We start from the raw sequence: 25,783 nt of genomic DNA, 5'->3' as shown, positions 1-25,783 counted from the left end.
ATTTTTGGAAAAACAATATGAATTTTAAGTGAGGGATCCAGTTGTCTTATTCAGAAGGAAAGTGGATTTGATATAATGTTTACATGAAGCAACTTTGTTCTCCCATTCAGAGAAAGCATGTCTAAATAAAGAATAGGTTATGTAAAAATCCAAGATGGGATTTTTATAGCTCACTTAGAGCACACTGACTTCCTGTATGGGCATTCAGTCAATACTGTAATGTGCTTTTCTTCTACTTTCAAGCTTGACTTACACTCAGATTATGAGTTGTGTATGTGGGAATAAATTACCCCAGGGTAAAAAAGCATGTGAAATCAGTTTTAGCTATTCCAAATAAATACTTGACATAAAAGGCAAGAGAGCTTACCCTAAATGTGATGTATTAAATTCTTCTAATTAAAAGCAATACCTTCAGTTAAAGGTGTGGTAAGTTGAATTAGTATTTCATTGCACACAAGTTGGCTGTGTATGTAGGGACAGAAAGTACTTTACCATGCATACATATTAAACCTATGTGTTAATTCTTGGCTTTCATTTTAGGTGAATCTACAGCTTCATCAAACTCCTATTCTCTTAAAAATATTGAAGATGTTAGAGAATTCTTGGGAAGGCACTGTGAGATATTCGATAAATACATAGGATCTTTCTATAGAACATTTAAAGAACATGAAAGGAAAAGCCTCCGCCACTACATAGTCAGTATCCTGCTTCTTGATATTTAATTTACTAAGTATAATTCACTTCACTGCTTTAGATATCTTTGTTTTATTGAGCTTTTCTATGCCAGAGTAGTCTAGAGTTGAGGAAGGTGGGAAGGGAGAAAGTAGAATTCTTAATTGTGAATTACTACATCTTAACTTATTAGGTAAAGGCAATTTTTCTAGCTAAAAATTTTACCATAGTGCACGCTTCTAAGGCAGGGAAGACTTCCTTTCTTTGCTTACTTATGCTTTATTGTTTCAAGTCAGATTAACCTGAACCTGAATGCTTTTTTCCTTTTCTCCCCCTGCCAGGATTCAGTCAACGCACTTTATACCAAATGTCTCCAGCATCTTTTGAGAGATTCGCACTTGGTAAACACTTATTCCACTAAATACATAGTACATAGTATTACTTAAGTAATAAATTCTCTAACTTTCTCTTGCTATTTGTATGGGTTTCCTTTTCTAGAAGATGCTTGCAAAGCAAGAAGAGCAGATGAATCTGATTAAACAAGCAGTTGAAGTAAGCATCTGAAATGAAGGAAAATAATTAGCAAGCTATTTTTAACTCTCCCTTTCATGCCTAAAGTATTGTTTTTTTCTCCAGATGTATATCCACCATGCTATTTATGATCTAGTCTTTAAATATGTGGGGACTATTGAGGCAAGTGAGGTAAGTCTGTTTGATTGCTAAAGATTAGTAACTTTAATCTAATGCATTTTAAAAAACTGTTGCCTTTCTATTGATTAGGATGCTGCTTTTAACAAAATCACGAGGAGCCTTCAAGACCTGCAACAAAAAGACATTGGAGTGAAGCCTGAGTTCAGGTGAGAGATGATTGTGGACTCTTTGAGGAGTCACTGAGATCCTGTCTTAAATAGGTCTCAGGCCAGCCCAAAAGTGTCTTCCTTCATACAATAGCAAGTTTTTCTCATACTTCATTGCTTTGAGATGGAAAAGTAAAGCTTTGCAAGTGTCATTTTAGGGCAGTCTTTGATTCGTTATCTCCTTTGCTTTTATATTCTTATGCTTCCCTCTCAATCTACAGGGTACAGGAATGCAAGTGTGCTTGGAGTAGAGATGGAAATATTTTAATACTATTCTTCATTCAGCTCTGAATAAGTTAAAACTTGGGTTTTGGACATCCTGCACAGAAACTCTGTATGCTAACCACTTCTTTCAAATTATTTTGTAGTTTTAATATACCACGTGCAAAGCGAGAACTGGGTCAGTTGAATAAATGTACTTCCCCTCAACAGAAGCTACTTTGTCTACGAAAAGTGGTACAAATTATTATGCAATCTCCTAGCCAAAGAGGTCAGTAATTAGTGAATTAGTAACTTAAGTTTAAATTTTTTTCTTAACCAGTACACACAAAGCACTCTGGTATATAAACAGCTGTTTGAATAGCACTTGTGGATTAAACACAATTAGACTGGGGTCTGCCTTGCAGGTCTCTAAACAAAGCAAAATGGAGGCAAGATAGATACTTCAGCATTGTTTTTCATGGGGTGAGGTAGGGTACTTGGTTAGCTTATATGTGTTTTAGCTAGAGCACGTGAGAAGCTTGCATGTGATAGGACATTTTCTCATGCAGAAGAATTGAGGATGATCCATTTTAAACACTGAGGATCGCTGCTAGATCAGTCTTGTCTATTTGTCCATCCTCCTTGATAATCTTGAAATCGATACTCTTGAGATGCATCTTTTGCAAAATGTAGTGTTGGTGGGGGACAAACAAACCTTCTATATGCTGCATTCAAAGTGCTGTCACGGATTACAGAAATGATTCTGTGATAGGAAAGCATTGATCTCTTAACCTGGTATTTATTTTATCTAGCCTGGAGAGAGAAGATACTTCCACTAAGCAAATGGAGTAGACAGTGAACTTACGCTTTCCCTACTTCATCTCTTTCTTTCTTCAGGAAGATGCCTAGGTTATGGAAAAGTGTATCAACTTAGAGGGTAGTTTTTGCCCTCAAGAATTTCAGAAATCTTGAGCTAGTGCTCTGGCTCTTTCTGTATAGGAAGGAGGGGTTGCTAGTCAAATATTGCAATTTGTACAGCACAAAGTGTATTTGTTTTTGGCTCCTGGCAGCCTATTTTAAGGGAGTTTGAGAACATTTGAAGGGCTGCCTTGGTTACTCAATGCATTCTCTACTAGTAGAGCTGGTCTTTAGTCTTAGGAGGCGGAACTCCATTTATAGATATTGCTCTTGATTTGAACCATGACATGACTAACATCAGATGTAAATTCTTTTTTTAGTTAACATGGAAACCATGTGTGCAGATGATCTTCTCTCTGCTTTGCTGTATTTACTTGTAAAAACAGAAATCCCAAACTGGTATGTAACCATTTTGGCTATACAGAGCTCCATTGTATCATCTTATATGTAATGCTGCTGTAGGGGCAAATGTTTCTGAACATGTAGTAATAACTTACTGAAAGCGTAAGAGGGGCTGATGTAATGCAGAAAACTATTTTTAGTAGGACAAACAGCAAAGATGTATTACAGGTGTAACTGAATTAAGTGCTGTGTCTTTGTGGTTTTGATTCCCAGCCTAGAAAAAAGTTGTAATGGGATGCCATCTCTATACCAAATCTGCATGTCAGTATAGACTTCATGGACTGGTCCTCCCTTGTCTGTGTTTGGAGCTGTGAAACCTTTATGCAGCTTCTAGATATTTAATACATTTCATATAGAGAAACTAGATTTGAATACTTAATTGCTTGCTGCTAGCCTATGCCATTGTGTTTATCTCTCCTCACTATCAGCAGATCTAAACCTTCCACTTGTACCCAAACTGAATTTTAGTGTTGGTGTATCCCATATCTCAGAGATTAGCATTTTTCCGTCAATTTGCAGCTATCACTTTACACTGGTGCTTATGGTGCTTGAAACATTAGCGTGTTTGAAGCATGTGAAACAATATCCTGCTGCTGTCCTTATCCTGTCCTTCATATGCCTTATCTAATAATGCTTCATTGAATAGTTAAGAGATAAGTAGGGTTCTGATCCATCTACAAAGCTGAGAACAGCCATAGTATTGCTAGCCTAACAATGTTTCTAGAAGCTTTTTCTTAACCCACACCTATTGTCTGCCTGGATTGCCTAAGATGAGTTGCAGTATTAAGATATGTCATGCTAGTGTCGTCTTATTTTTAGTGGTTCATGGCTTTAACTTTTTCTTTCAGGATGGCCAACTTGAGTTACATAAAGAACTTCAGACTTTGCAGTTCAGTGAAGGATGAATTGGGATACTGTCTAACCTCAATTGAGGCTGCAATAGAATACATACGACAAGGCAACCTCTCTGACAGATCAACAGTAAGCTACTCTTAGTCTGTCACATGTGTATTTGATAAGCTTGTAGGACTGTGTACCACTGAGAGTAAATTTAGTCAGAGGATACAAACAGCTAAGATAAGAGTTCCTTTTCTGCACTTAAAGATACAAGTTGAGGTAACTATCTGAAGCAAATGCTAAAATGATCTGAATGATTACAATGAAGTCCCAGTCCTGTAGCAATAGTTGTTGTTCATTGTATACTCCTCGAGGAAGTAGTTAAATGTCAAGTCTGTGTCTTCATATGATTAGAGGAAAAATAACAGCACTATCTTCAACAGCTGAGTCTTCAGTAAGTTTAGTATCTCCTGTTTGTACTTTCTATCATGGTTGTGAAAGCAATGCAGTACTTGCGAGTAGGCATAGCTTAAACAGATTTTTCTTTAATAATTTTAAAAAGCTTAGCTATACTAGCAGAGGTTGCAGTGTAACTTAGAATTATTCAGTAAATCTTCATGCTCTAAAAATGCAATGTGTTTGCAGTGCAGATTATTATGTTGCACCAACTTGATAGTTTAATGGGAGTGTAGGACTATGATAAGGTGGTGTTTGAGGGTCAAATTTGGCTCTCAGGATTTCTAACCTAGCAGGGGCAGGAAGTTTGTGGATGCATGAGTTATTTCCTACTGGGCAACTAGACCTTCTGTCAATCAGGTAAAATCCCTGCAGGCCAATCAAGGATGATATTGATGTGACTTTAGAAACTTCTATGATTTAAGAACTTTATAGCTTATTTAGTAAAGGAATCCAGTCTTACTGCTCCTGTAAAACTTTCTACTGTTGCAAAATTAGGTTTTCCTGATCTGATGTGGAAATCAAAAGGAGTGAACTTGGAACCAGAGTGAATTCAATGTCTCAGTGTGCCCAACTGCAAAGCACTGGAATCTAATTGCAGGGGCCAGAATAATGGCTCAGTGTGCAGGGTTTGGGTTGGGACAACCTGAGGCACAATCTTAAAGAAGCAGCACTTAAAGTAACATTTTAGCTTGTTGTTATTTTTGGTTTTGTTCTTTTCTGGGATCTTTTCATGAACCTGTCATGCATAGCTTTTTTTGTACACCAAAAAAAAAAGCACTCTCTCTTTTTGTGTAAAGAGACTGTGGTATTTCTTGTCTGTAATGCTGTATTGAATTATGATTAAAAAAAAAAATAAAAATGTTAGATTAAAAGGAAAACAACCTGTCAAACAATTTTGCTTCCTGCAGTCACTTGGCTATTATTAACAATCACTATACAAATAGCAGTGCTGGTGGTCTGGATGGAGAACTGGAACCAAAGTAGAATTGTCTTCTACAACAATGCCAGCAAGCTGAAAAAAAGAATATACTGCTTTTAAATGTCTAGAATAAAAACTGTTTTCTATTAAATGCCTGGTCCTATCCCTCCTTATATATAGCCAAGGATAACAGTTTTTTATACTGGTTTTGCACTCAAGTGGTTATAACTTACGTGCCACTGCTGTTAAAATACTATATTTATTTCTTTGGGAGGCATCTGTCTTGAAAGATGAGCTACGTATTTGAGAAGTCTAAATGAGGGCAGTCTCATACTGCTTACGTTACTGTCTGCACCAGTGTAAGAGCAAGCAATAAGTGTTTCTGTCCATACCTCAGGGAGACTTAGAGCTAGCCTCTAACTTTCTCACTTCAATGTATGTACAGTGAGCATGCACCAGGAACTCCTTTCTTCTACATTACCTTTCATAGCAGTCAACATGGCTTGAAGGCAGCACCCTGAGATGAGATGGAAAACAGCAGAACCTTGAAGACAAGGAAGTGGGTGACCCCTTGCCCTCCAGCACAGCTGAAAAGGAAAGAGCTAGACCACCCTTTTCTGTAGTGTAGGGTAAGGGGAGAAGAAGGTGGCACACAATGAAGAGGAAGAAACTAGGTAGCAAATAGCCCCTTGACAGGAATTGAAAAAGGGTAGTGAGGAGATAGGAACTTCTGATAGCCCTGCTCTCCCTTCATGAACTTATCAGTTGAGATATTTCCTTTATTCTCTGGTAAAGGAGATAAACTTTCTGTTTAAAGCAGCAGCAGCTGTCATGTTGATGCCCCATGGTTTCCTTTTCCAGATTGTCCTGGAAAGGGGTTGTGGGCAGGGTTAAGTGAGCAGGAACATTGCTGTGCCCTGGGGCTTCATTACAGCCCCTCATGTGGCTACACTTAATTTTATAGCTGGCTTCAGATGGAGCTTCTGGCAGCTGAGTAATGCTGTTGTCCAATCCCTAATGAAGCTAACTACATAAAGAAAACTCAGTAGGGAACTAATGTACCCTGTGGGATAATGGGCATATTATCACCCTCATGTCAGTAAGAAAATTGCACTTAGGAGACACCTGCCAAATCCCTTCACCCAAGGTCATGCAAGTCTTAGAGAGACATTTTGATCTTGGGGAATAGAGGAGCATGTGAGTGATAGCATGGAAGATTCCATTTTATTTTCTGGGAGTTGTCAAATTATTTCATTAGAATTCCAGTTAACGAGTGTCGGACCTTAGTTATGTTCCTATGCATGGCTAATGTGTAGTAAGACCCCCTAGTTCAGAGGGTTGAAGTAAGGTATACAGTAGGGAGTTAGAGCCAGCCAGTAGGGAATAGGCAGCATTTTGGTTCCTGTGTGGAAACAGCTGTAGGTGGCAATGAAGTTGGCATGGAGGAAGTGCAGGTGGGAGAAGCCAGGAAAGGAAGACTTGAACACAAGCTCATAAAGTGTTTGGGGTGGAGGGGGACTAGAGATAATTTCCCCAAGTCATCGGTTGTAATCTGTGAAAGTCACTTTGGGGATAGGTCTTTATACAGGTACACCCTCATAGGTACAAATATTTCATTTCTCTAGAATAGAGAGTAGTGTTAGATAAAAAGATCATTAACGTTTGGATGTGTATTTTCTAGACAATATAGATTTAAAATACCTGAGAGTCCCACTCAAAGTAATCTTTTTTTTTTTTTTCTTTAAAATTCCTGGAGTGCAAGTAAAGCTGGTACAAGGGAGTTTTGTCTTTGAAGGCCCAAACTTGCTTAATACTTCAACCAATACCTGATTCTTCTGCCATTCTGTATTTGACTTTTGAAGATACGTAGTTTCACCTGGGATTGACTCTTTTTTTCTGATTTATATAATAAATAAGATAATACCTCTACATAAGGATTGCTGTCTAAAGTGACTCTTTAAAATAATTATTCCACTTGGGGAACATTTCTCTTGTAAAATACGCTGTGGAAGGAACAGTACTAAAACTACAGTAGGTCTTGCTAGTGGTTACTTAGATTGTCCATAGTGAAAGAAGAAAGCTGTCTGTGAGCATTCATATTAGAAATTCTGATTAGAATTCAGAAACTTGTATCAGCAGTAAAGCTTTAACATTTTTTTCTAATTAATAAAATTTTTGATCAAATATTTCTTAGGGAAGTTATTCCTGATCACACTGAAGAATCCATTCAAGGAGACTAGTGTTATGTGCCTTCTAATTCTGAAAAGATACGCTTGGGTATCTTTAGCTAAAGTACTTAGGTTTGAAAAGATTGGTGAATATTTGTCATCTTCATGTATCTAAATACAAACAACCTACTGTGAAGTACAGGTCTGAACTTTTATCTTGAAACTTCGCAAACAGGTTTTTAACTACCTTATTTGCTATACAATGGAGGGTTTTTTAGACAGCTTTATGAGATGCATCTGTGTTGATTTTGAAACTTGAGTGATCGAATTTCTAGAAAATCTGAACTCTGTTTTTCGTGTTCAAGTGATCTTGTTTATTTGCAGTTCATTAGTTTCTTAAACTTCAGGCTGACTTACTAATATTAAGAGTCAGACTTCTTTTACTTATTTATATCTGGTCTTTACAGACTTAATTGCAGAAGCTATAGTCTGGATCCTAAACCATGAAAGTTTATCTGATGCATGGGCGTCTATCTTAAACGCAGTGGTCTTCAGTTTGATGGATGCTGGGAGTCTTTCCATTTCTAAGGAGGTAGTCATTATCGAAGAATAACATCCGAAGAAATGATATTCACTGCCAAACATAAGCATTGGCTGATCAGAATCAACTATGTGCAAGTGTTTCCATCTACTTTCTTAGAAAGTGTTTTCTTTAGGTTGTTATTTTATTTCATGTGAGGTTCAATGTTGCCATTTCAAAATTTGACTCTACTTAAGAATTTTCACCAGGTTTTGGAAGCGTATATATTCTTTAGTGCATCCTGAAGTGTATCTTCAGATTTCTCAGAAAATGGGAGAGTTGCACTACATGTCTGCTTAGCTCAGTCTCCAATTTTAAAGAAGTGACCAGTAGGAAACATTATATGCATGAGTCTGCTAGGGTAATGCTTCACCTAGTACAATCTTTTATTTTCCAGCAAGTAGCAGAGTGTTCAGCGGAGTCTTTGAGTCAGAGTTGTATCTGGGTCACCTTTTTTTAATAACCACCAGTAGACATGTCTTACATGAATTTGTCAATGTCTTTTTGAGTCCATTTATACTTTCGATTTTTGCAACATCCTATGGCAATGAGTTCTACAATAAGAGAACATTTTTTCTTCTTTCTCTTCTCCGCACTCCCTCCCCAGACCTAATGTGTGATGATTTTTTTGGGCATCGCAGTTCTTATATTTTGAGGAATAGCGGATATTCATTTTTGCATATTTTCCTTGGACTTTTTGTGATTTTTATAGACCACAGTCAAATCTTTTCCAGAGTGAAGAATCCTAATTTCTCCTTTTAAGAAAGCTGCGTTGCACCTCTTATAGTTCTTGTTGTCTTTTTTAGTTTTGCTGTGTTCTTTTTTTAGATGGTACAATGATAATTTCATTAATGCTCAGTTAGTTCATGGAGAATTACAGTAAAGGAATATTCTGGTGAACATCTACTTACTATTTCTTTGAACAGCAGGTGTGCGATCTTTTAAGTCTCGGAATCCTAAGTGTGAAACTGATGTAGGTTTTACGTGCATCTGATAATTCGTAAGTGGTAAATACAGTGTTTAATATTTTTCAAAGTTAATTCCACTGTTAAGGTGCTTTACTTTTGCCTGTAAATGAGTATATAAGATAATTGATCTATATATTTTATTTTCAGGAATCGGAGAGGCTGTGTGACAAGCTGCTTTTAAGACAAAGGATGAACTTGTTGTCCCAGATGTCTGCTACTCCAATAGACTACTTATTTAAGGTTATAACTTTTATAGCAGAATACGTATGTACTTATGTATTGCACGTTTTTATCCCTTCCTTTATGCAATTTTCTGAAATGTAGTGCAGTGTTAATTACATTACTACTGTGAAATATGTTTTAGTAGATGCTAAAAGTGTGTTTTGAATCTAGTGCATTTCTGTGCCAAAATGTTACCAAGTTAATATAATCTTATGGATTTCAGCACATGTAAGAAATATGGAAGCAAATGAGGATTAAATGCTACTGCTGTTGGTATTGATTGGCCCATTTAATGCACAGATGTGATATTACAATCTGGTTGTCTCAGCTTTTAGTGCTTGAAATTGAAAGAGTTTTCTGAAATAATTTAAATGTGGTCACCTGACAGCTACTTCATATTATATGTTAATCTCATATTGTCGTTCTAAAAGAATTTTGCCTATACAAGGACACAAAGCAGAGCTTCTAATTATATGTGTTCACAGCTTATGGCTAGAGAATTAGTAATTTTATAGAAATGTTTTTGCACAGAGGGAGCTCAATTTCGTGACTTGAGTCTAAAGAGAATAATAGGAATTTTTTAATTCTTTATAGAAAGTGAAGTAAGCCAAGAACAGATTCTTTTTAATACTAAATGCCCATTAGAGGGTTTTGTGCTGTGACATTGTTCATTTCTGCTTTCTAATGCTTGAATACATGTCTTTTATAATCGGTTCCTTTCGTTTCGTGCTTCAGTAAATTATTCTATTTTTTGCGTGTTGTTTTTTTTTTTTTCCTTAAAAGGAGGCTTTTTATATTGGTTCCTCATTCTCTTTCTTCTCTTGGCTCTTTGTAGCATATTGCTTCAGGTAATCAGGAGGAAGTGGAGCGATTATTAAGTCAAGGTGACAGTGATAAGGACACTGTACAGAAAATGTGTCATCCGCTCTGTTACTGTGACAAATGTGAGAAGCTAGTTTCTGGGTAAGCACTTTCATCTCCACAAATACACAAAAAGCTATGTAAAAGTCTTCATCTAAGATTTACTTTAGAAAGTATGCTGCTTTTGGTTATAGAAGAAGTCGGTAGCACTTCGGGATGTAGTAGAGAGCGTATGTTCACGTGGTTTGAAAAACCAGAAGAAATATTAGGAGAATACTGAATGCCTTGGAACCAGCCAATTTTGTGATGGAGGCTGTATGTGCTTTGGTAAACGTGGCGTGAAATGTTTCTTCTCTTGAACCTAACTTACACACCTTGGACAAAACCACATCTCTTAACAAAATATAAAACTCTGTATAGAATAATTTGTCAGCGTGAAAGGATAAAGCATAAAGAGTTCCAAAATCAGTTTTTTGTCAGCCTTGGCAATTTTTCTCTTTATCTGCTCCTTACCACTGCTGCACAGGTAACTGAGCTGCTTTTAAACCATTGTGTTTTAAAGGAAACTGAATGATCCTTCCATTATCACTCCATTTTCCCGAGATGACCGAGGATATACACCACTTCATATAGCTGCTATTTGTGGTGAGTATTGTTGGTTTTCTTCAGTAGTGTTTTCTACTCCTTATGTTCCTTATTTTTATGTTAGCATGTTTTCCAACCTTGCGTTAAGGAATGAATTTTGCATTAAATTGTTTTCTGCTTATTTGCTATGGAAACTGGTATCTTGGCACAGACTGCAGTTATTGTATATTCTTTTAAGCTTAGTTTCTTATGGCTAAGTTATTGTTCGTTTGTTTGTTTGTTTGCTGACTGTTTACTTTTGCCTCAGTGGTTACCACAGTAGTTCTTTCTTCAGCTGTGAAAAAAAGTAAAAATGTGTCATCAGAAACCAGTCTTGTTGTAAAGAACTGGCAGATTGAGAAATTAATCCTTTCTCTCTCCTGCAGCTGGCTATGCATGGTAGGTCTGTACCATCTCCTGTCTTGTAATGTTCATTATGCCATTGATCTTACATTTGTTAGAAGATGTATTAATTTTCTTAGTGAGGTTTTTTTTATAAATAATTTCTTTTTTTATTATTATCTTGAATCCCAATAGGAGAGTGCTTTGTGTGACATGGCTTTCTTTTCTATGCTTCTCTTACTCATAAGATACAAGCACAGCTTGCTTTTAGCTGGAGGTTCTTTTATGGAGCTTTGACCTTGAGTAATCTGCAACAAAAAAAACCAAATACCAAGGAAGTGAATATACAGTATATAGAAACATAGTATGCAGAAATGCAGGGTATCTGGGTTTATAGTTCATGTTTGAATTTGAAAAGTAGCAATGTTCTTGTGCAACGTTTACTTCTTTCTTCTAATGTCTGCATATTTTTTCAAGGGCAAACATCATTAGTGGATTTACTAGTAGCCAAAGGAGCCATTGTCAATGCTACAGATTACCACGGTTCAACTCCACTTCACCTTGCCTGTCAGAAGGGATATCAAAATGTTACAGTAAGCACCAAAAGGCTTAATTAGAAATAAAAAGAAACACTTAACCTAAATAATAAATATATGACTCTTACTAAGCTGTTCTAGTGTTATTGCCATTTAGGTCTTCTGAGAAACTTTTACCAGAACTGTGTACGCTGTCAGAATTGAGGATCTTTTATCATTGTAGTTTGCATGATACTTTATTTTTTCCTATATTGCAAGGTTTTCAGCCATTTGTAATAACCAAGCAATTGACAGCTATGCATGCCTGATAATTCATCCATTTTATTAATAGAAATCTCTAATACATAGTACGAATGGAGAGCCTGCTAACATCTCTGCTCTTGATTAAGACAGAAGAACCATTGCAGTCATTGGAATGAATTAAATGACTTCACATTGTGTTTCAGATAGACTGTGTGACTATGTTAATTATTGTGTACTTGAGTTTTATATATGTGTGTCGTGGTTTAACCTGGCAGGCAGCCAAATACCGCGCAGCCGCTCACTCACTCCCCCCACCCCCAGCGGGACGGGGAGAGAATCGGAAGGGTAAGAGTGAGAAAACTCGTGGGTTGAGATAAAGACAGTTTAATAGGGAAAGCAAAAGCCATGCACACAAGCAAAGCAAAACAAGGGATTCATTCACTACTTCCATCGGCAGGCAGGTGTTCAGCCATCGCCAGGAAAGCAGGGCTCCATCACGCGTAACGGTTACTTACGACGACAAACGCCATCACTCCGAACGCCCCCCCTCCTTCTTCTTCACCCAGCCTTATATGCTGAGCATGACGTCATATGGTATGGAATAGCCTATTGGCCAGCTGGGCCAGCCGTCCTGGCCACGCTCCCTCCCAGCCCCCTGCACATCTGGCAGGGCATGGGAAGATGAAAAGTCCTTGATTAGTGTAAACATTACCTAGCAACAACCAAAACATCAGTGTGTCATCAACATTATTCTCACACTACATCCAAAACACAGCACTATACCAGTTAATAGGAAGAAAATCAACTCCATCCCAGCCAAAACCAGGACAATGTGACATTATTCAATTAGCGGTGTTGAAATTAAGCTGTGTCTTCACTTACATAGGTTTTTAAAATACGGGATAAATTATCTTGTAGTATATGTATTGCAGTGTTTGCTGCAGTAGATGATTGATTTTTTCAATGACAACTCTGAATATGTAAGAAGCAGCTTTTATTTGGTTCTTAGGGTAGGGCAAAACCAGTACTGTAATGCCAAGAGGGTAGTGTCTGAAACAGGAGAGACATAGCTAGTTTTTCATGAAGTGCTTCATCATGCTAGAAGCCTAAAGGAATCTGCAGAGTAACAACTGTGTCTCCATTAATTTTTTAGTTACTTAAGTGTCTACTTTTATTTTTCTTTTAAGCTTCTCTTGTTGCACTATAAGGCAAGTACTGATGTTCAGGACAATAATGGAAATACTCCACTTCATTTAGCCTGCACTTATGGTCATGAGGATGTAAGTAATTGTTTTGTAACAAACTAAATGGACATTCTAATGGAATGGAATTAAACTGTGATGCGAATTTGCACTAAACTTACATATTTTAAAAAGTAAATAAAAAAGATTTGGAGGCTAACTGTTTAACACTGTAAACTAGGACTTTATTCAGTAGTTCATAGCAATTTTTATTATGCATTCACATTAAAGATAGTAGTATTGTGCAAATTTAGTTGAGTTATTTAACTCTTTGTTTAATGAGACTGAACCGTAAAAGCCTACCCTTTAGGCAATGGATTATATGAGCAGCAATGAAAAAAACCTTTTTAGGATTGCACATGTTATATGAACTGAGAGACAATAGTATAATTTATTGATAGCTTTCCTTTCCTTTCCAGTGCGTCAAAGCTTTAGTCTACTATGATGTGCATTCCTGTAGACTAGATATTGGTAATGAAAAGGGAGATACTCCTCTCCATATAGCTGCTCGTTGGGGCTATCAAGGGATCATAGAAGTGCTTTTGCAAAATGGGGCAAATCCAGAAATTCAAAACCGGATGAAAGAGACTTCCCTACAGTGTGCATTAAATTCCAAGGTATTCCTCTTTATCTTCTAGCCTGATTTCTTTCTGATGTAATTCCACAGAGGTGTAGATGCTTACCTGCTAATAGGATTTTGTGGTCTGGTACTATTAAAGTGAAAATGTATGTTTGCCTTTAAGGAAGAAGGGTCACATTTTAAATCTAATAGCATGAATACAGTCTGTGGTATAGAACATACACTTGTAAATGGGTATTTTTAATCTGCTCAGTCATAATCTGTAACTAATATTAGGTTTTCAGCTAATTTGTGTTTCAGTCAGTAGATTCCTCTTTAATGGAGTTACATTGGTTCTCTTTATTAATATTTTTATGCAGATTTTGTCATTGATGGAATTAAACTATCTGACGTTTGAAAGAGGACAGAGTGCTTCTGAGGTAACAACCAATGCAAGTTGCTAAACTTTTTTTCCCTATGTTTAACCTGCTTAATCTGATACGTTACTTTTTGGTTTGTGTTGTTTTTTCTTTTTTTGCCAACTTTAAGTCACCGCTTAGGTCTCCTCAGTGCTCAACAGAAACTTTCAGCAGAGGATCATCTGTCTCAAGCCTGTCATCAGCATCAACTGATGTAAGGCATGAAGAAGTAAAAAGTAGCTATAAAGAGGTAAGACTGAGATATAAGTTTTGACAATAAGCAAAGCGAAGGAAGCTAGAAGAGTGATATTTTGCAACACTGTTTTAAATTGCTTCTTCAGGAATAACCTTCTGTCTGGTTTGGAAAATTATATGCTGCTATCCTCAGGTGCTTGTCATCTCAGTATCTAAACACTTATTTTTGTGTGGTATCAACTGCTCTGCTGGTTATTTCTGGGGAAAAATTGAAAGCATGTTTGGAGTAGTTGTTCAGATTTACTGCAGTTAACTACATAATTTGAGAATTTGTTGAGGTTTACAAAATTATAATGGCAGTCAGTGCCCCAAGGCCCTTGCTGTCCTGTCCAGGAATTAAATGACATTGTTAGCTTACAAAATCTGTCAGGGAAAAGAGACTAGTACAGGTATGCTGGCAAACAGCTTAACAAACTAGAATGTTAAGACAAGCTTTTCAAAATTTTGTAACGTGTGAAGAAGTACACACTATATACTAAATATCTTGCACATATGTGTTTGCTGATTTTGCTCTGTCCACACCAACAAAGATGCCGTCCTCTGAAGTTTTTCATGTGGGACTTCAGATCCATACTTTCCATTTGTCCCCTTCCATTTGGTGTCATATCACTGCTCCTTCTGATGCTTCTCTCCTTATTTTTTTTTCCCAGTCCTCCTGTTCCATTTTTTTCCAGATTGACCTCCTTAGTATTGTTGTTTCTGTCCACATCACCTCTACATTCAAATTCTTCCTTTTCCTGCTATTAAAAGGTTCTTCTCATGCCAAAAGTTTCTGTTTTCTATAAATGTTCAAGAAACTCAAAAATGTAAAGTTTGACCAGACAATATTACTTCACACTTCATTATCAGTTACTCTATGAGAGCCCCAATGTAGGCGTGTACCTCCTTGATTATACAGAGTCAAGCACTCTAAATAAGGTCTAATATACGTAAAAGTTCACCTCATAGATTGAGGATTTATTTTTCCCTAAAGGAACAAATTTATCGCACCCAAGAGCTAAGACTGTAGTTCAAACCAGGGAAAAAGATTACAAGCGGCTTACACCTTAGATGCTTGGGGTTAGTGACCTTCTCCTGTAATCCAGCTTTAGTTCATTTCTTGTTTGCCAAGTTTCACATGGGCTCACTGCTCTTATTCTTACTAAGGAAAGAGGCAAGAGCCTAATCCTGAGAGAGCTCCATGAAGGGAATGCCACTGGAAGTAATGGGAAGCTGATAAGGTCAGTTTTCCAGACTTCAAGGCTTAGACCATGGATTAAGGGGATGCAGTTAGATCCTTATTAATGAATACTGCTGGTGAATTAAACTCTTTGCTTAAATGAGCCAGTCATGGTGTATGTCTTGTATGTGGTTTGTTTACAACTTAGAAAAGAGAGAATAAAAGAGCCAGGCATGTAAATTTGGAACTTCCTCTGTTGGAACTAGTAACTCCTCGCACAATTTCTGTTCAGCAACAGAAAAACTGAGCATACGAGTGAATAGCAGTAGATTTGTTTCATCTATTTTTACATTTAAAGGAAGGTACTTCTGTTCCATGGAGGAGTGAGAAAGCAAACTGGAAGGATGGGGAAATGCATGTAGCAGACATTTTGCCCTAAGTACTCTTAATAAATTATCTATAAGATGCATAACAGATGTTGTATGCTTCTCCACTGCTAGGGCCTGAGGCGGTTTTTAGAATTGTAAGGGGGTTGTTATTTTTGGAAAGAAATTATCAGAGCTTCTGGGTCACTTGCTATTACTGTTATAGGCATCTTGTATGTGATAAGACTGGCTCCTGAAAATTATCAAGACCTTTACATTCTCCAGTGACATTATCCTATATGGTTAGGGGAAATTTATGGCAAGTACAGATCTCCCTAGTATATATATAGTCCATTTTAGATGTATATGTGTAGAGTTTGGGATTCGGCTCACCTAACTGCAAATGTCTGAAAGACAATTGTCTTAACTTTAGACATCTATTTTCCCTTCTTAGTCAGTGGAGAGTAATCGGTATATCCAGAGAGGAATTAATCTCAGACCTGCTTAGTTTGACCTGAGTTGCACTAGAGTCATTTGTTGACTGCATTCTGTTCTGTAGTTACCGGAGAGGGAGTTTAAATGACTGGCTTAGATTTAGACAGCTAACTTTTAGACATTCAAAGTTAGGCAAGAGGAATCCTGCCTTGAGTGCCTAGTGCATGACTTCAAGGAGCTTCACCTTGTATTAGAAAGGTACAAATAAAATAAAACTTATCAGCTTTCCTAAAAAGAGATAAAAATGGATGGAGAGATTTAATCTAGCCTTTGATCTTTTAACTATAGATGTGTTGTGTTCTTCTGCTAAAACCCTGAAGAGATCAGACCAGTAAAACACAACTTTCTTTTAGTCTCATTCTTCCTTGTTTGCATTACCAAACACTACTGTCACAGTTAGCAAGGTAGTCATTTCTAGATAAAGATTGAAATGTGACTGTAGCTGTTACTTCCTGACATCTTCAACTTGCAAGATGTTTCTTAATATTGAAACAACTTTGTTTACACAGCAGCATCTTTGGTGATGATGGCACAGTGCTAGAATAATTTGCTATCATGCTGAAAGAGATTTTCACAAAGCTTATTAGATGGTTCTTCAACAATCTGCAGAGGCCGGACAAGTTGCAGGACTCTCCCTGCCCTTTTACTGGCACCTGTCCCATTTCTATCAGGTTAGAGCTCAACTCCTTCATGTTAGAGGATCAGAGAAGCGGGGAGACAAGTACATCTCATTCTCCTGCTTTCACAAGCAATCAGGAGGGATCAGGGGAATGGCATCAGTGCACTGCAGAGCACCTTCCATCTCTTCTTCCTCCCACGTGCCTCTTTCCCCCCTGCAGAGCTCATAAACAGGAGAATACCTACACCAAGCAGTCGTGCTCAGGCATTAGCTGGCCTGGGCATACGCATACTTAATTGGTCTAATGCTAGTCCCCTAGAATAACTCTGAGTTGAAAAGACCTGGCTTTTGCTAATGCATACCCTTTGATATTTGTGTCTTTTCAGATTTTAAGTAAGAAACCAAATTTCACACTTACAATCAAGTTAGACCTGTAAATGTTTGTTTTTTAACATAGGGATAAACCAGTAATCTGCAGATGTGAACAATTGGAAAGCATCTTTTTCATCTTAAACTGTTGTTTCTCAAATAGCAAAATAAAACCTGCCATCCTTTGTGCTTCTGGTAGCATATAGTAGCTCAGCAAGAGTCCAAACAGTACTAGTGTTTATCAGGGTAGAAATTTGCCTTGAGTAGGGATTTTTAATGTTTAGATTCACAACAGAAATGCATGGTCAGCTGCTGCTGAAGCAGCATGATAGTGTATATCAGCTTGCATGGCTTTGTTTATGTGTGGACTACATGTCTTCTATTTAGATAAGTTCTGTTTATCTTTAACTAAGCAAGTCAGAGATCATCAAATGGCCACAGGTCTTGCACAGCTTTTGTATTTCATAAAGGAAGAAGGTTTTTCCTTTAAAACTTTATCGACAAATATGAAATGGGCCCTCGGTAATCCTACTGCATGAGCTTAGGAGGTTAGTAAAGGACACAGGATTTTCTGTGTACAGCTTAATAACAATACTAACAAAGCAAATAAATTGTTTTCTTCATGCATAGGTGGAAAAACTCCTAAGAGCAGTTGCTGATGGAGATCTGGAAATGGTGAGTCTTAGCATGGCTGTTGAATATTATCAAATTCCAATTCACCTCATTCAAATTGAGGAATTTATTTGTAAATAATATTAAGTGAAGAATGCTTTGGATAATACCTTCCTTCAGCAACAATTAATAAAATTCAGCTCATTTTCTACAAAGAATATTCACTCCATGTCCCCAAATTATTTTACCTACAGCGCGTTAAGGCCCATTATTTTGACATTTCCATGACCTCTTGCACTAAAGAAATTTAAATTGAATAATTCCTTTGTGAAGGCCTGTCATTTAAAAAGGTATGCATAGTCACCTGTAGGAGATGCAAAGAACTTGGGAAGAACAACATTCAGGGCAGGCATGTTGAAAAGAAATATTGTGGGAAGGAGCAATTTATTTGCTTGCAGGTGCTCAAGTTGCACTGTCAAATGCCGTTGTCAGATGGGGAGCACGGTGCATTGCAGAACTGTAAAAAGATATGTATACTGAGGTCACAATATTGGACGCGCTATGCAGTCAGCATAAAACAAAAAAAAAGGCAAAATAGATGAGTTTTCAGGTAAACCTGATTTTTGACAGCAAATCCAATAGAAACTGTTATTATTCCCAGTTGCTTGTTCCTATGTCACAGAAGTACATTGTATCTTTTCCCATATGTGAACTGATGCATGTGCTCAAGTGGCAGTGCTGTGCACCAGTTCTGGAAATTGAATGGTGGGATTTACAGTTTGCGGTTTTTTGACTTAGGAAGCATTCCAGTAATACAGTGTTTTTAAATCCACAAATGCTTTTTGATTCCTGAATTGCCAGGTTCTCTAATGCTTTGAATATTGTCTACTCTTTATTTTGTGTTTACTGCATGTAAAAATTGTGCATAGGTACTATAAATGAAAAATGGGCTCTTATTTTGTTTGTTGTGATACCTTTTTATTAATATTTCATACAGAGAGGAAATTCAGTTGCTGACACCAGTCAGCACAGAGAAGTTATGTCAGGGTCATACAACTTTCCTGTAGTTTGGATTTCACTTGAAATAGATGGCTGATGGCTATAATAATACCAGTTTCAGAGTTGATGTTCTGTAATTTGTGATATTTACCACCTGTCTTGACATATTTTTTAGTTATTAGTGCCCTTTATTCCTGAAAATTTGAACAATAAGGTGCTTCCAATGTCATTCTACTGAAAAATTGAAGATGACACAGAAATCTGTAAAAGTTTTGTCTTTGGAAAGATGTATAAGGCTGTACATTTCTCAATTGTTTTGTAGTTCACAGAACAAAATCATGAACCCATGTGAGAATGCAGGGTTTCTCTGCTGGATACATGTTCTGAAAAATTTGTTTCGGTGATATGTACCAGGAGTTACAGATGCTAATGAAGCATCACAAAGTCATCATAAAATAGATAATCTGTGTCACAAAATACATACCATGTTAATCTTGATTCTCTTAGTTTTATTCCAGTTAGATGATAGAAGCAAATTAATTTATCAACTGATAGAGGAACTGTTCATTTGTTAAGTAAATATCATTATCCTAGTTTGCAATGTAACTTAATCTTAGTAATTATTTCCAGGTCAGCCCTTAAGTCATTTCAAGAAGCAGCAATACATACAATGGTGATATTTACTATCTTCCTGGCAAGTAGTAAACATGAATGTGTTACAATTAACTTTTCACAGACTTTGTAAAAATCTAAACTGCATCATTAAAATATTTAAAGAAAATTAAATATAGTGTTATCATTTGCTGGAAAATTAGTATATAGCACTGCTTAACAGATACCAGCAATGAAAAGCATATAGAAATCTAATCTATGCATTCAGATGACAGAATCACCTTATTTTTTGTGGCTTTACTTTCCACATGATACTCAAGTTCATGTAAAATTGTTCATTATAAAAAGAATTGTCCAATTGGATGGCAAAGGTTACAGCTTGCATATCTATTAAAAAATCACAGTTATTTAAAAACTCTTACCTTGTTCTGACAGCCTGAGGTCTGTCTCCATAGGAACAGAAGCAGCAGTAGGGTCATTAGTGCTGTTGTAGATTTCTGCTGTGACAGCCAATTGAGCTTTGCAAGAGGAGGCATTAAAAAAAGCGCTATGAAACTGGAAGATTTAAAAAAAAAAAAAAATTAGGCTGTGATTGTTCAGGAAGCCAGAAAACAACCTTTGTCGTCATCACCTGCAAACTTCAAAAGCAAGTATGCTTTAGATTGGAGATAACGATGTTAATCAATGACAGTTATTTTAATTAGCTGACTCAATGGCAACTAATTCTACATTTTGAAAATAAAGTTTAGCCCACCGTGGTAAATTTTCTGTGTCTGTAGTGAGAAAAAAGTATTTTGGGACAGTATGGAGGGAATATCTGTATAGAAAGGATTAAGCTTTATTCCCAAAATATGTTTCAAAGTTATGCAGCAGCTTTTTTGGGGGAAGTTCTCAAACTGTACTTTTTACGTGTTTAGCGGTTGCTGAATTGGTAGAAAATGGTTATAGCTCCATTATTGGTGGAGACTGTTAAGAGTTGTCTTAGCCCATTGTGTATTGCTTTGAACAAAGCCTTTATACGGCTCTAAGTCAGTGAAGTATGGTGTAGTAGTCGTCGATACTGCTTAACATCAGTTTTTGGTCTTTCATTCTTAGTGATTGGATTTGGTGGTCAGGTGTATGCCATGGCTCCTTAGTGATGGATGAACCATCCAGCTTTCAACAAAGATACTTAGATTTAAAAAACCAAGCAAATAAAACCCCCCTTTTATTATTAGAGTGGGATAACACTAGAACAGACCTGGGAGATTACAGAACCTCTTCCGTTAAAAGTATTTGAGAAGAGATTGGTCAAACCTCTGTCAACAGTATTAAGGAAGAATTGACTTTGTCTCAGGGTAGAATACTGGATTAGGCACTCTTCTGAAATTCCTTCCACCCAGCTAGTCTTGACTCTTCCCATGGAATGGATACGTGCAAATCCACCACAAAAAAGCAAATCTCTTGTATAAAATAAATCTTGTGGAGCAGCTAAAAGTCTGGAGTGCCCCTGGAGTGCTCTGCTAAATATTCCAGGAAGTCTGTTACTCTGCAATGTAAAGAAGGTTTTAGATGACAAGTTAACTGGCAAAGGGAGATTATGGACAATTTTTCAGTGTGTGTCTGCTTAAAAGTACATTCAACCTTTTGGCCAAAAAAACCTTTAAATAAAAAAAAATGGCTGTTCCACTGTAATTACTGTAATTATAAAGAGGTATGCACGGGAGTTCAGATTTTTGGTGAGACGCTGGTATTAGTATGTTGAGAGCTGCGTATTTGGATAATGAGAGCAGCAGTATTGAGTTGTGATAGAAGAGGGAGAAAGTGTCAGTTGTGAAGTCTTGGTCAGTCTGCAGGGAAAGGGGGAAGTGAAATGACAGTAATATTTATTTTAGACATGTACAAATGTAGCAAATAGTAAACCTTCACTGATCTGGCCTTCCATAAACAGACAAGCTCAAGAGGAGATTTCTCTTTACTCCAGAGAACAACGTGGAATTTGCAGGGAAAGTAATATTCCCTGTGAAAAACATCCCTTTTCTGTCTCAGTTACGTTATCATTCAGAATCAGATATATGGCCTTTAGTAGTTGTCCTAGGATTTATTCTAGCTGCATCTGTTTAATTGGATAGATTATTAATGTGTTTGGTTTCCCAGAGCTACCTTAATGGTAAGAAGCAGAACTTGCTGACAAGTGCGAGAGTAAATATAGTGGGAGGAACCCATAGGAAATTTCTTTCTCCCCATTCTCTTCTTGACTAGCCTCTGTAGAGCGCTTGGGTTGGTCCAGTTCTGTGGCATCAAACCCATCCCATAAATCCAGCAAAGATGCTTCTATCTCAGTTTCAGCAGAAAGTGGTTCCTCGATTTTGCTCCATGAAAGGGCTAATCTTTTTCATGGTAACAAGGCAATGATACATTTTTTGACAGCTCTTAAAAGCTGCTAAAAAAAAGAGTAAACGGAAAACCCTTCACAAGATGACATGTATTACAGCTCCATACCTACTATGTATTCCTGTAACTTGGTGTGTCTGGGAAGTCCCAGAAGATCTGCAGGAGCTCTGAGAGATCTAGCCTCCACACAACAAGTGCCCTGATCTTCCTTCTGTCTTGGTGTTTGAGTGCCGTGATGTTAGCCCTTTTCATGCACCTAGAAAAAGGTGACTGTTAATGTATTGTCCCTGGCATTATGAGATCAATTTAATTCCCACTTCTCTCTTGAGTTTCTGAAAGACTTGTCTCATTGAGCATAATACAAACTCAGAATGATACACTGGATAGATGTCAGGCTTAACATTGCCAGATGGTGTAATAATGGAGTCCTAATACAGTCACTGCTAATTCTAAGATGTCTTTAGTTTACAGTGGATTAATGAATTTCAAGGTGAAAATGTATTTTTGTAGCAGTTTTTTTTGTTGCATAAAATTTAATGTAAAATTAACATGCAGTCAGCATCACTGTTTGCAAATTGCACATGAATGCTCTGAGTCCTAAGACTATCTTCATTGAAGGGCCTCTCTCTTCCTCAAAAATGAGTCATTGTACATGGAGGAAAAAGTGAAACTATCAAGCTCCTGGGAAATGGCAGACCTAAGAAAAGTCAGTGCCCCTGCAAAGTTTTGGATATCGGTTAAATGTCGTCATCCTTGTCACTTCTTATGTTCGTTAAAGCAAAAGAAACAAAATTTGCATTGATATGAGCTGGCACAAATCATCTGAGCTAAAAGGATTTGGAGGGTTTGAGAATAGGTGAACGCTGAAGTCTTGATTAGGCAGCAGGAAGTCATTTATAATTTACTTCACTGCTGTAATTGGTGAACTTTCTAGCTGCTTTGTCAACAGTAACATTTGATTTTTTAATTTGGCCTGTGGGCAGCTGATGCCAGGAGGTAGCTGTACAGTCTCCCTGAGATATTCACAAGTGTACGTTTGTGAAATCTTACTTGTCTACATATGCAAATTGATTAGGACATGGAACCTTTGGATTCTATAAAGGAGGATTTGCTTTTTATGCCAGGTACGTTATCTCTTGGAATGGATGGAAGAAGACTTAGAAGATGAGGACGACACAGTCACTACATCAAAACCAGAATTCTGCCATCCATTATGCCAGTGCTCAAAATGTGGGCCAGCACAAAAGGTTGGAGTATTCATTCTGTAAAAAGAATAATTTATATTCTTGTAATGTAACTTTTAGCTCTAGGGAAGTAGCATTCGTGTTGCCCAGCACCTCTGTATCTCTGTCTAAAAAGCAATTAAATATATACAGATCTTAACAGAGTTCATCTGATGTCATGAAATTGTCCTCTTTTTAATTGAACTGTAAAAAATTTTGGATACAGGAACAGTGTTCAAAGACTTGCTCACTATCTAATGGAGTGAAAAAACTTTGCAGTTTGCTTTTAGAATATGTGGACTGTTGTCATTAAGGTTTGAACAACTTTGAATAAATGGGAAAGATCTTTTTCTAAGCCTCAGTTTCTCATGGTTCTCTTTTATAATTTACATTGCTAACTGTCACAGAGTATCTACTTATCTGTTAGTAATCAGTTTAGCAAGGAATACCAACTAATCCTGTAATCAATGTGATGCTGATAATGTCTTTTTTTAATCGCATGACATCTTCCATACAAGCTATATCTAAAACCTCTTCAGAGATTAAATATAATTGCAAAGATTTCCTTTTCAATTGCAAAAACTTCCTTTCCCCTTATTTATCACGGACTGTAGAGGAGAATCAGGCTTTACAATACACTTTTTTTTTTTTTTTAAATTTAAATAAGGAATGATCCCAGCTTCTTGGAAATAGAAAACCAATTACTTGCCTTTCAGGAAGAAAATGTATTACTGTGTCTGAAGGTATACATGACTGGATAAGTCATTGCAAAATAAACCAAAGTATAAGTTTTCAGTGTATTGGCTACTTTGAGGTAATAGTATCCATATCACTTAACTGAGAAAATGTGAAGTGGCTTAACTTCACTTCTTCTAAATTCCTCACTGCTACCTTATGTTTATTTTGTGCAGGCTAAGAGTATGCTAGTTGTCCTTAAATGCTTCACATTCACACTGTGCTTTATTCTCTGGTAACGTGTGTCCATGTACCCTGAGTACAGAGATCAAGTGCTAAAGATGCCAGAGCCTGAGACCATAAAGTTCATTTTGTTGATAACAGGGGAAGGAATGGCATTTGCTGTGGAATTTACTTGCCTAGTGAATGAAAAGTATAAGGAACTTGTTAACTAATCTTAACCACTGTATCAGGTAGGCAAACATTTAAAAGCACACTGAGGATAGGCAGAATGGAAGATTATCTACCACTGTAAATGTCAGGCACCTACACAGTTTGCGAAAGGAGTAAAAAAGAATGTCCTCTACTGCTGTGTAAGCTGTCTTCCAGGTAGTTTCCTTATCTTGACTCCCCGTGGGAGTCTGTTCTCTGGGCCAGTGTTACTTCCACATGAATAAAATTAATTTTAGTTTTTATCCTTATTACCTTGAGCTTCATGTAGCAGTAAAATAGGTGTGTAGTGGCTGTCTCCAGGAGGATAAAAGTCTGTATAAATGAAAGTAACTCATAATATTAACACTTACTCTCCATATGTGTGAGCAGCCTAACAGCTATATAAAACTGTAAGTTTTACTTCCGTCTCAACCTGTGCTGCTTTAGCTTCTTTTTAATATCATGAATACTTTGCCTGGAATTTCTCTATATGAAGCTATCACGTTGGAAGAAAAAAGAGAAAAATAAAACTCATTGTTCAGTTGAAAAACACTACCAAGCTGCTCTGGTTTACTAACTCTTTTCCTGAAGGTCTCAAATTAGGCTCTGTAGCAGAAGTTCTTGTAATGTCCATCTACCTGTTTTGTATATACTTAGTAGATATTTGGCCTCTTTTTGGGCAACGTAAAGTAGCATGATTGATAATATAGTTTTGTTGTTTATTTTCCTCAACAGAAATTTGGCAGGATCTCTGCTAATGGATTGGGAGTAAATGTTTCAAACCAAGATGGTTTTACACCATTGCATATGGCTGCACTGCATGGACACTCTGAACTTGTCTCTCTCTTGTTGAAACATGGAGCCAGTATCAGTGCCAAGAATGCAAAACATGCAGTTCCTCTTCATCTAGCTTGCCAGAAAGGTCACTTCCAGGTAACTGAGCCTTTTCATAAATGCAAGCTATTTAACACTTGACTGCCAACAAAAAGCCGTTTTATGAAATTATCAACAAATTACCAACAAGACTAAACCAGTAACAGTGAAAATTAGTTTGGTGATTCTGTTTTTAATTTCAGTGTCTAAAATCTCCAGATAGAAAGGGGATCAGTTTCAGTAGGCACCTTTTCTTTCTAAATGACCTAAAATAATAGTTTAATGAAAGTGCTGCGAATAGCTACTGTCATATATCAAACACTTTAAAAATACCTTATGCAGCTGAATCTTTCTATGTATTTTCTCTCTGCCCCTTCTGTTCAAGGAGATTATGTGTACATCTGTTGATGCAATGAACTTGGTATCTTCAATAGCCACAGTATTAAATATTTACTGTATCTTCAACTCATTTAAGTAGATTATGAGCCAGCTGGAGCTCTGAGCGTAGCAGAAAACCTCAACCCTGACTTCAAGTCAGGGAAGCATAAGCAGTGAAGGAGAAGCATGAGCTAGTGAGGGCAGAGTATTAGTACTGGAGGGAGAGTAAATGAGAGGGGAAAAATAATGATCATGAAAAAGCAGGTGCAGACAGGCAAATGGGAATATGCAGAAATGTGGAAAACTAGGGTTTTAA

The 25,783-nt window shown here is 37.0% G+C and overlaps 1 protein-coding gene across 9 annotated transcripts in view; it reads left to right on the top strand.

The window, feature by feature from the left end:
* Positions 1-25,783, top strand: part of ANKRD27 (ankyrin repeat domain 27) — a 49,886-nt gene that overhangs the window by 15,044 nt on the left and 9,059 nt on the right. For 5 of the 9 annotated variants that reach the window (XR_012675400.1, XM_075161318.1, XM_075161324.1 and 2 more), the window contains exons 5-23: positions 541-695; positions 1,014-1,073; positions 1,171-1,224; positions 1,309-1,374; positions 1,453-1,529; positions 1,898-2,019; positions 2,969-3,047; positions 3,899-4,031; positions 9,129-9,221; positions 10,039-10,166; positions 10,627-10,709; positions 11,508-11,623; positions 12,997-13,089; positions 13,470-13,667; positions 13,990-14,049; positions 14,159-14,278; positions 17,921-17,965; positions 23,011-23,133; positions 24,952-25,149. Coding sequence is in view for 8 of the 9 variants with exons in the window: in XM_075161318.1 (XP_075017419.1) it covers positions 541-695; positions 1,014-1,073; positions 1,171-1,224; positions 1,309-1,374; positions 1,453-1,529; positions 1,898-2,019; positions 2,969-3,047; positions 3,899-4,031; positions 9,129-9,221; positions 10,039-10,166; positions 10,627-10,709; positions 11,508-11,623; positions 12,997-13,089; positions 13,470-13,667; positions 13,990-14,049; positions 14,159-14,278; positions 17,921-17,965; positions 23,011-23,133; positions 24,952-25,149 (2,003 nt within the window). In the remaining variant the exon portion in view is untranslated. The remainder of the gene's footprint in view (positions 1-540; positions 696-1,013; positions 1,074-1,170; positions 1,225-1,308; positions 1,375-1,452; positions 1,530-1,897; positions 2,020-2,968; positions 3,048-3,898; positions 4,032-9,128; positions 9,222-10,038; positions 10,167-10,626; positions 10,710-11,507; positions 11,624-12,996; positions 13,090-13,469; positions 13,668-13,989; positions 14,050-14,158; positions 14,279-17,920; positions 17,966-23,010; positions 23,134-24,951; positions 25,150-25,783) is intronic. The other 4 variants (XM_075161319.1, XM_075161323.1, XM_075161321.1 and 1 more) reach the window with 4 other exon arrangements.

This window comes from Calonectris borealis, chromosome 12, assembly GCF_964195595.1.
Source record: "Calonectris borealis chromosome 12, bCalBor7.hap1.2, whole genome shotgun sequence".
NCBI lineage: Eukaryota > Metazoa > Chordata > Aves > Procellariiformes > Procellariidae > Calonectris > Calonectris borealis.
Note: the sequence above shows the minus strand (reverse complement) of the source record. Positions and strands in the feature narration are given on the sequence as shown.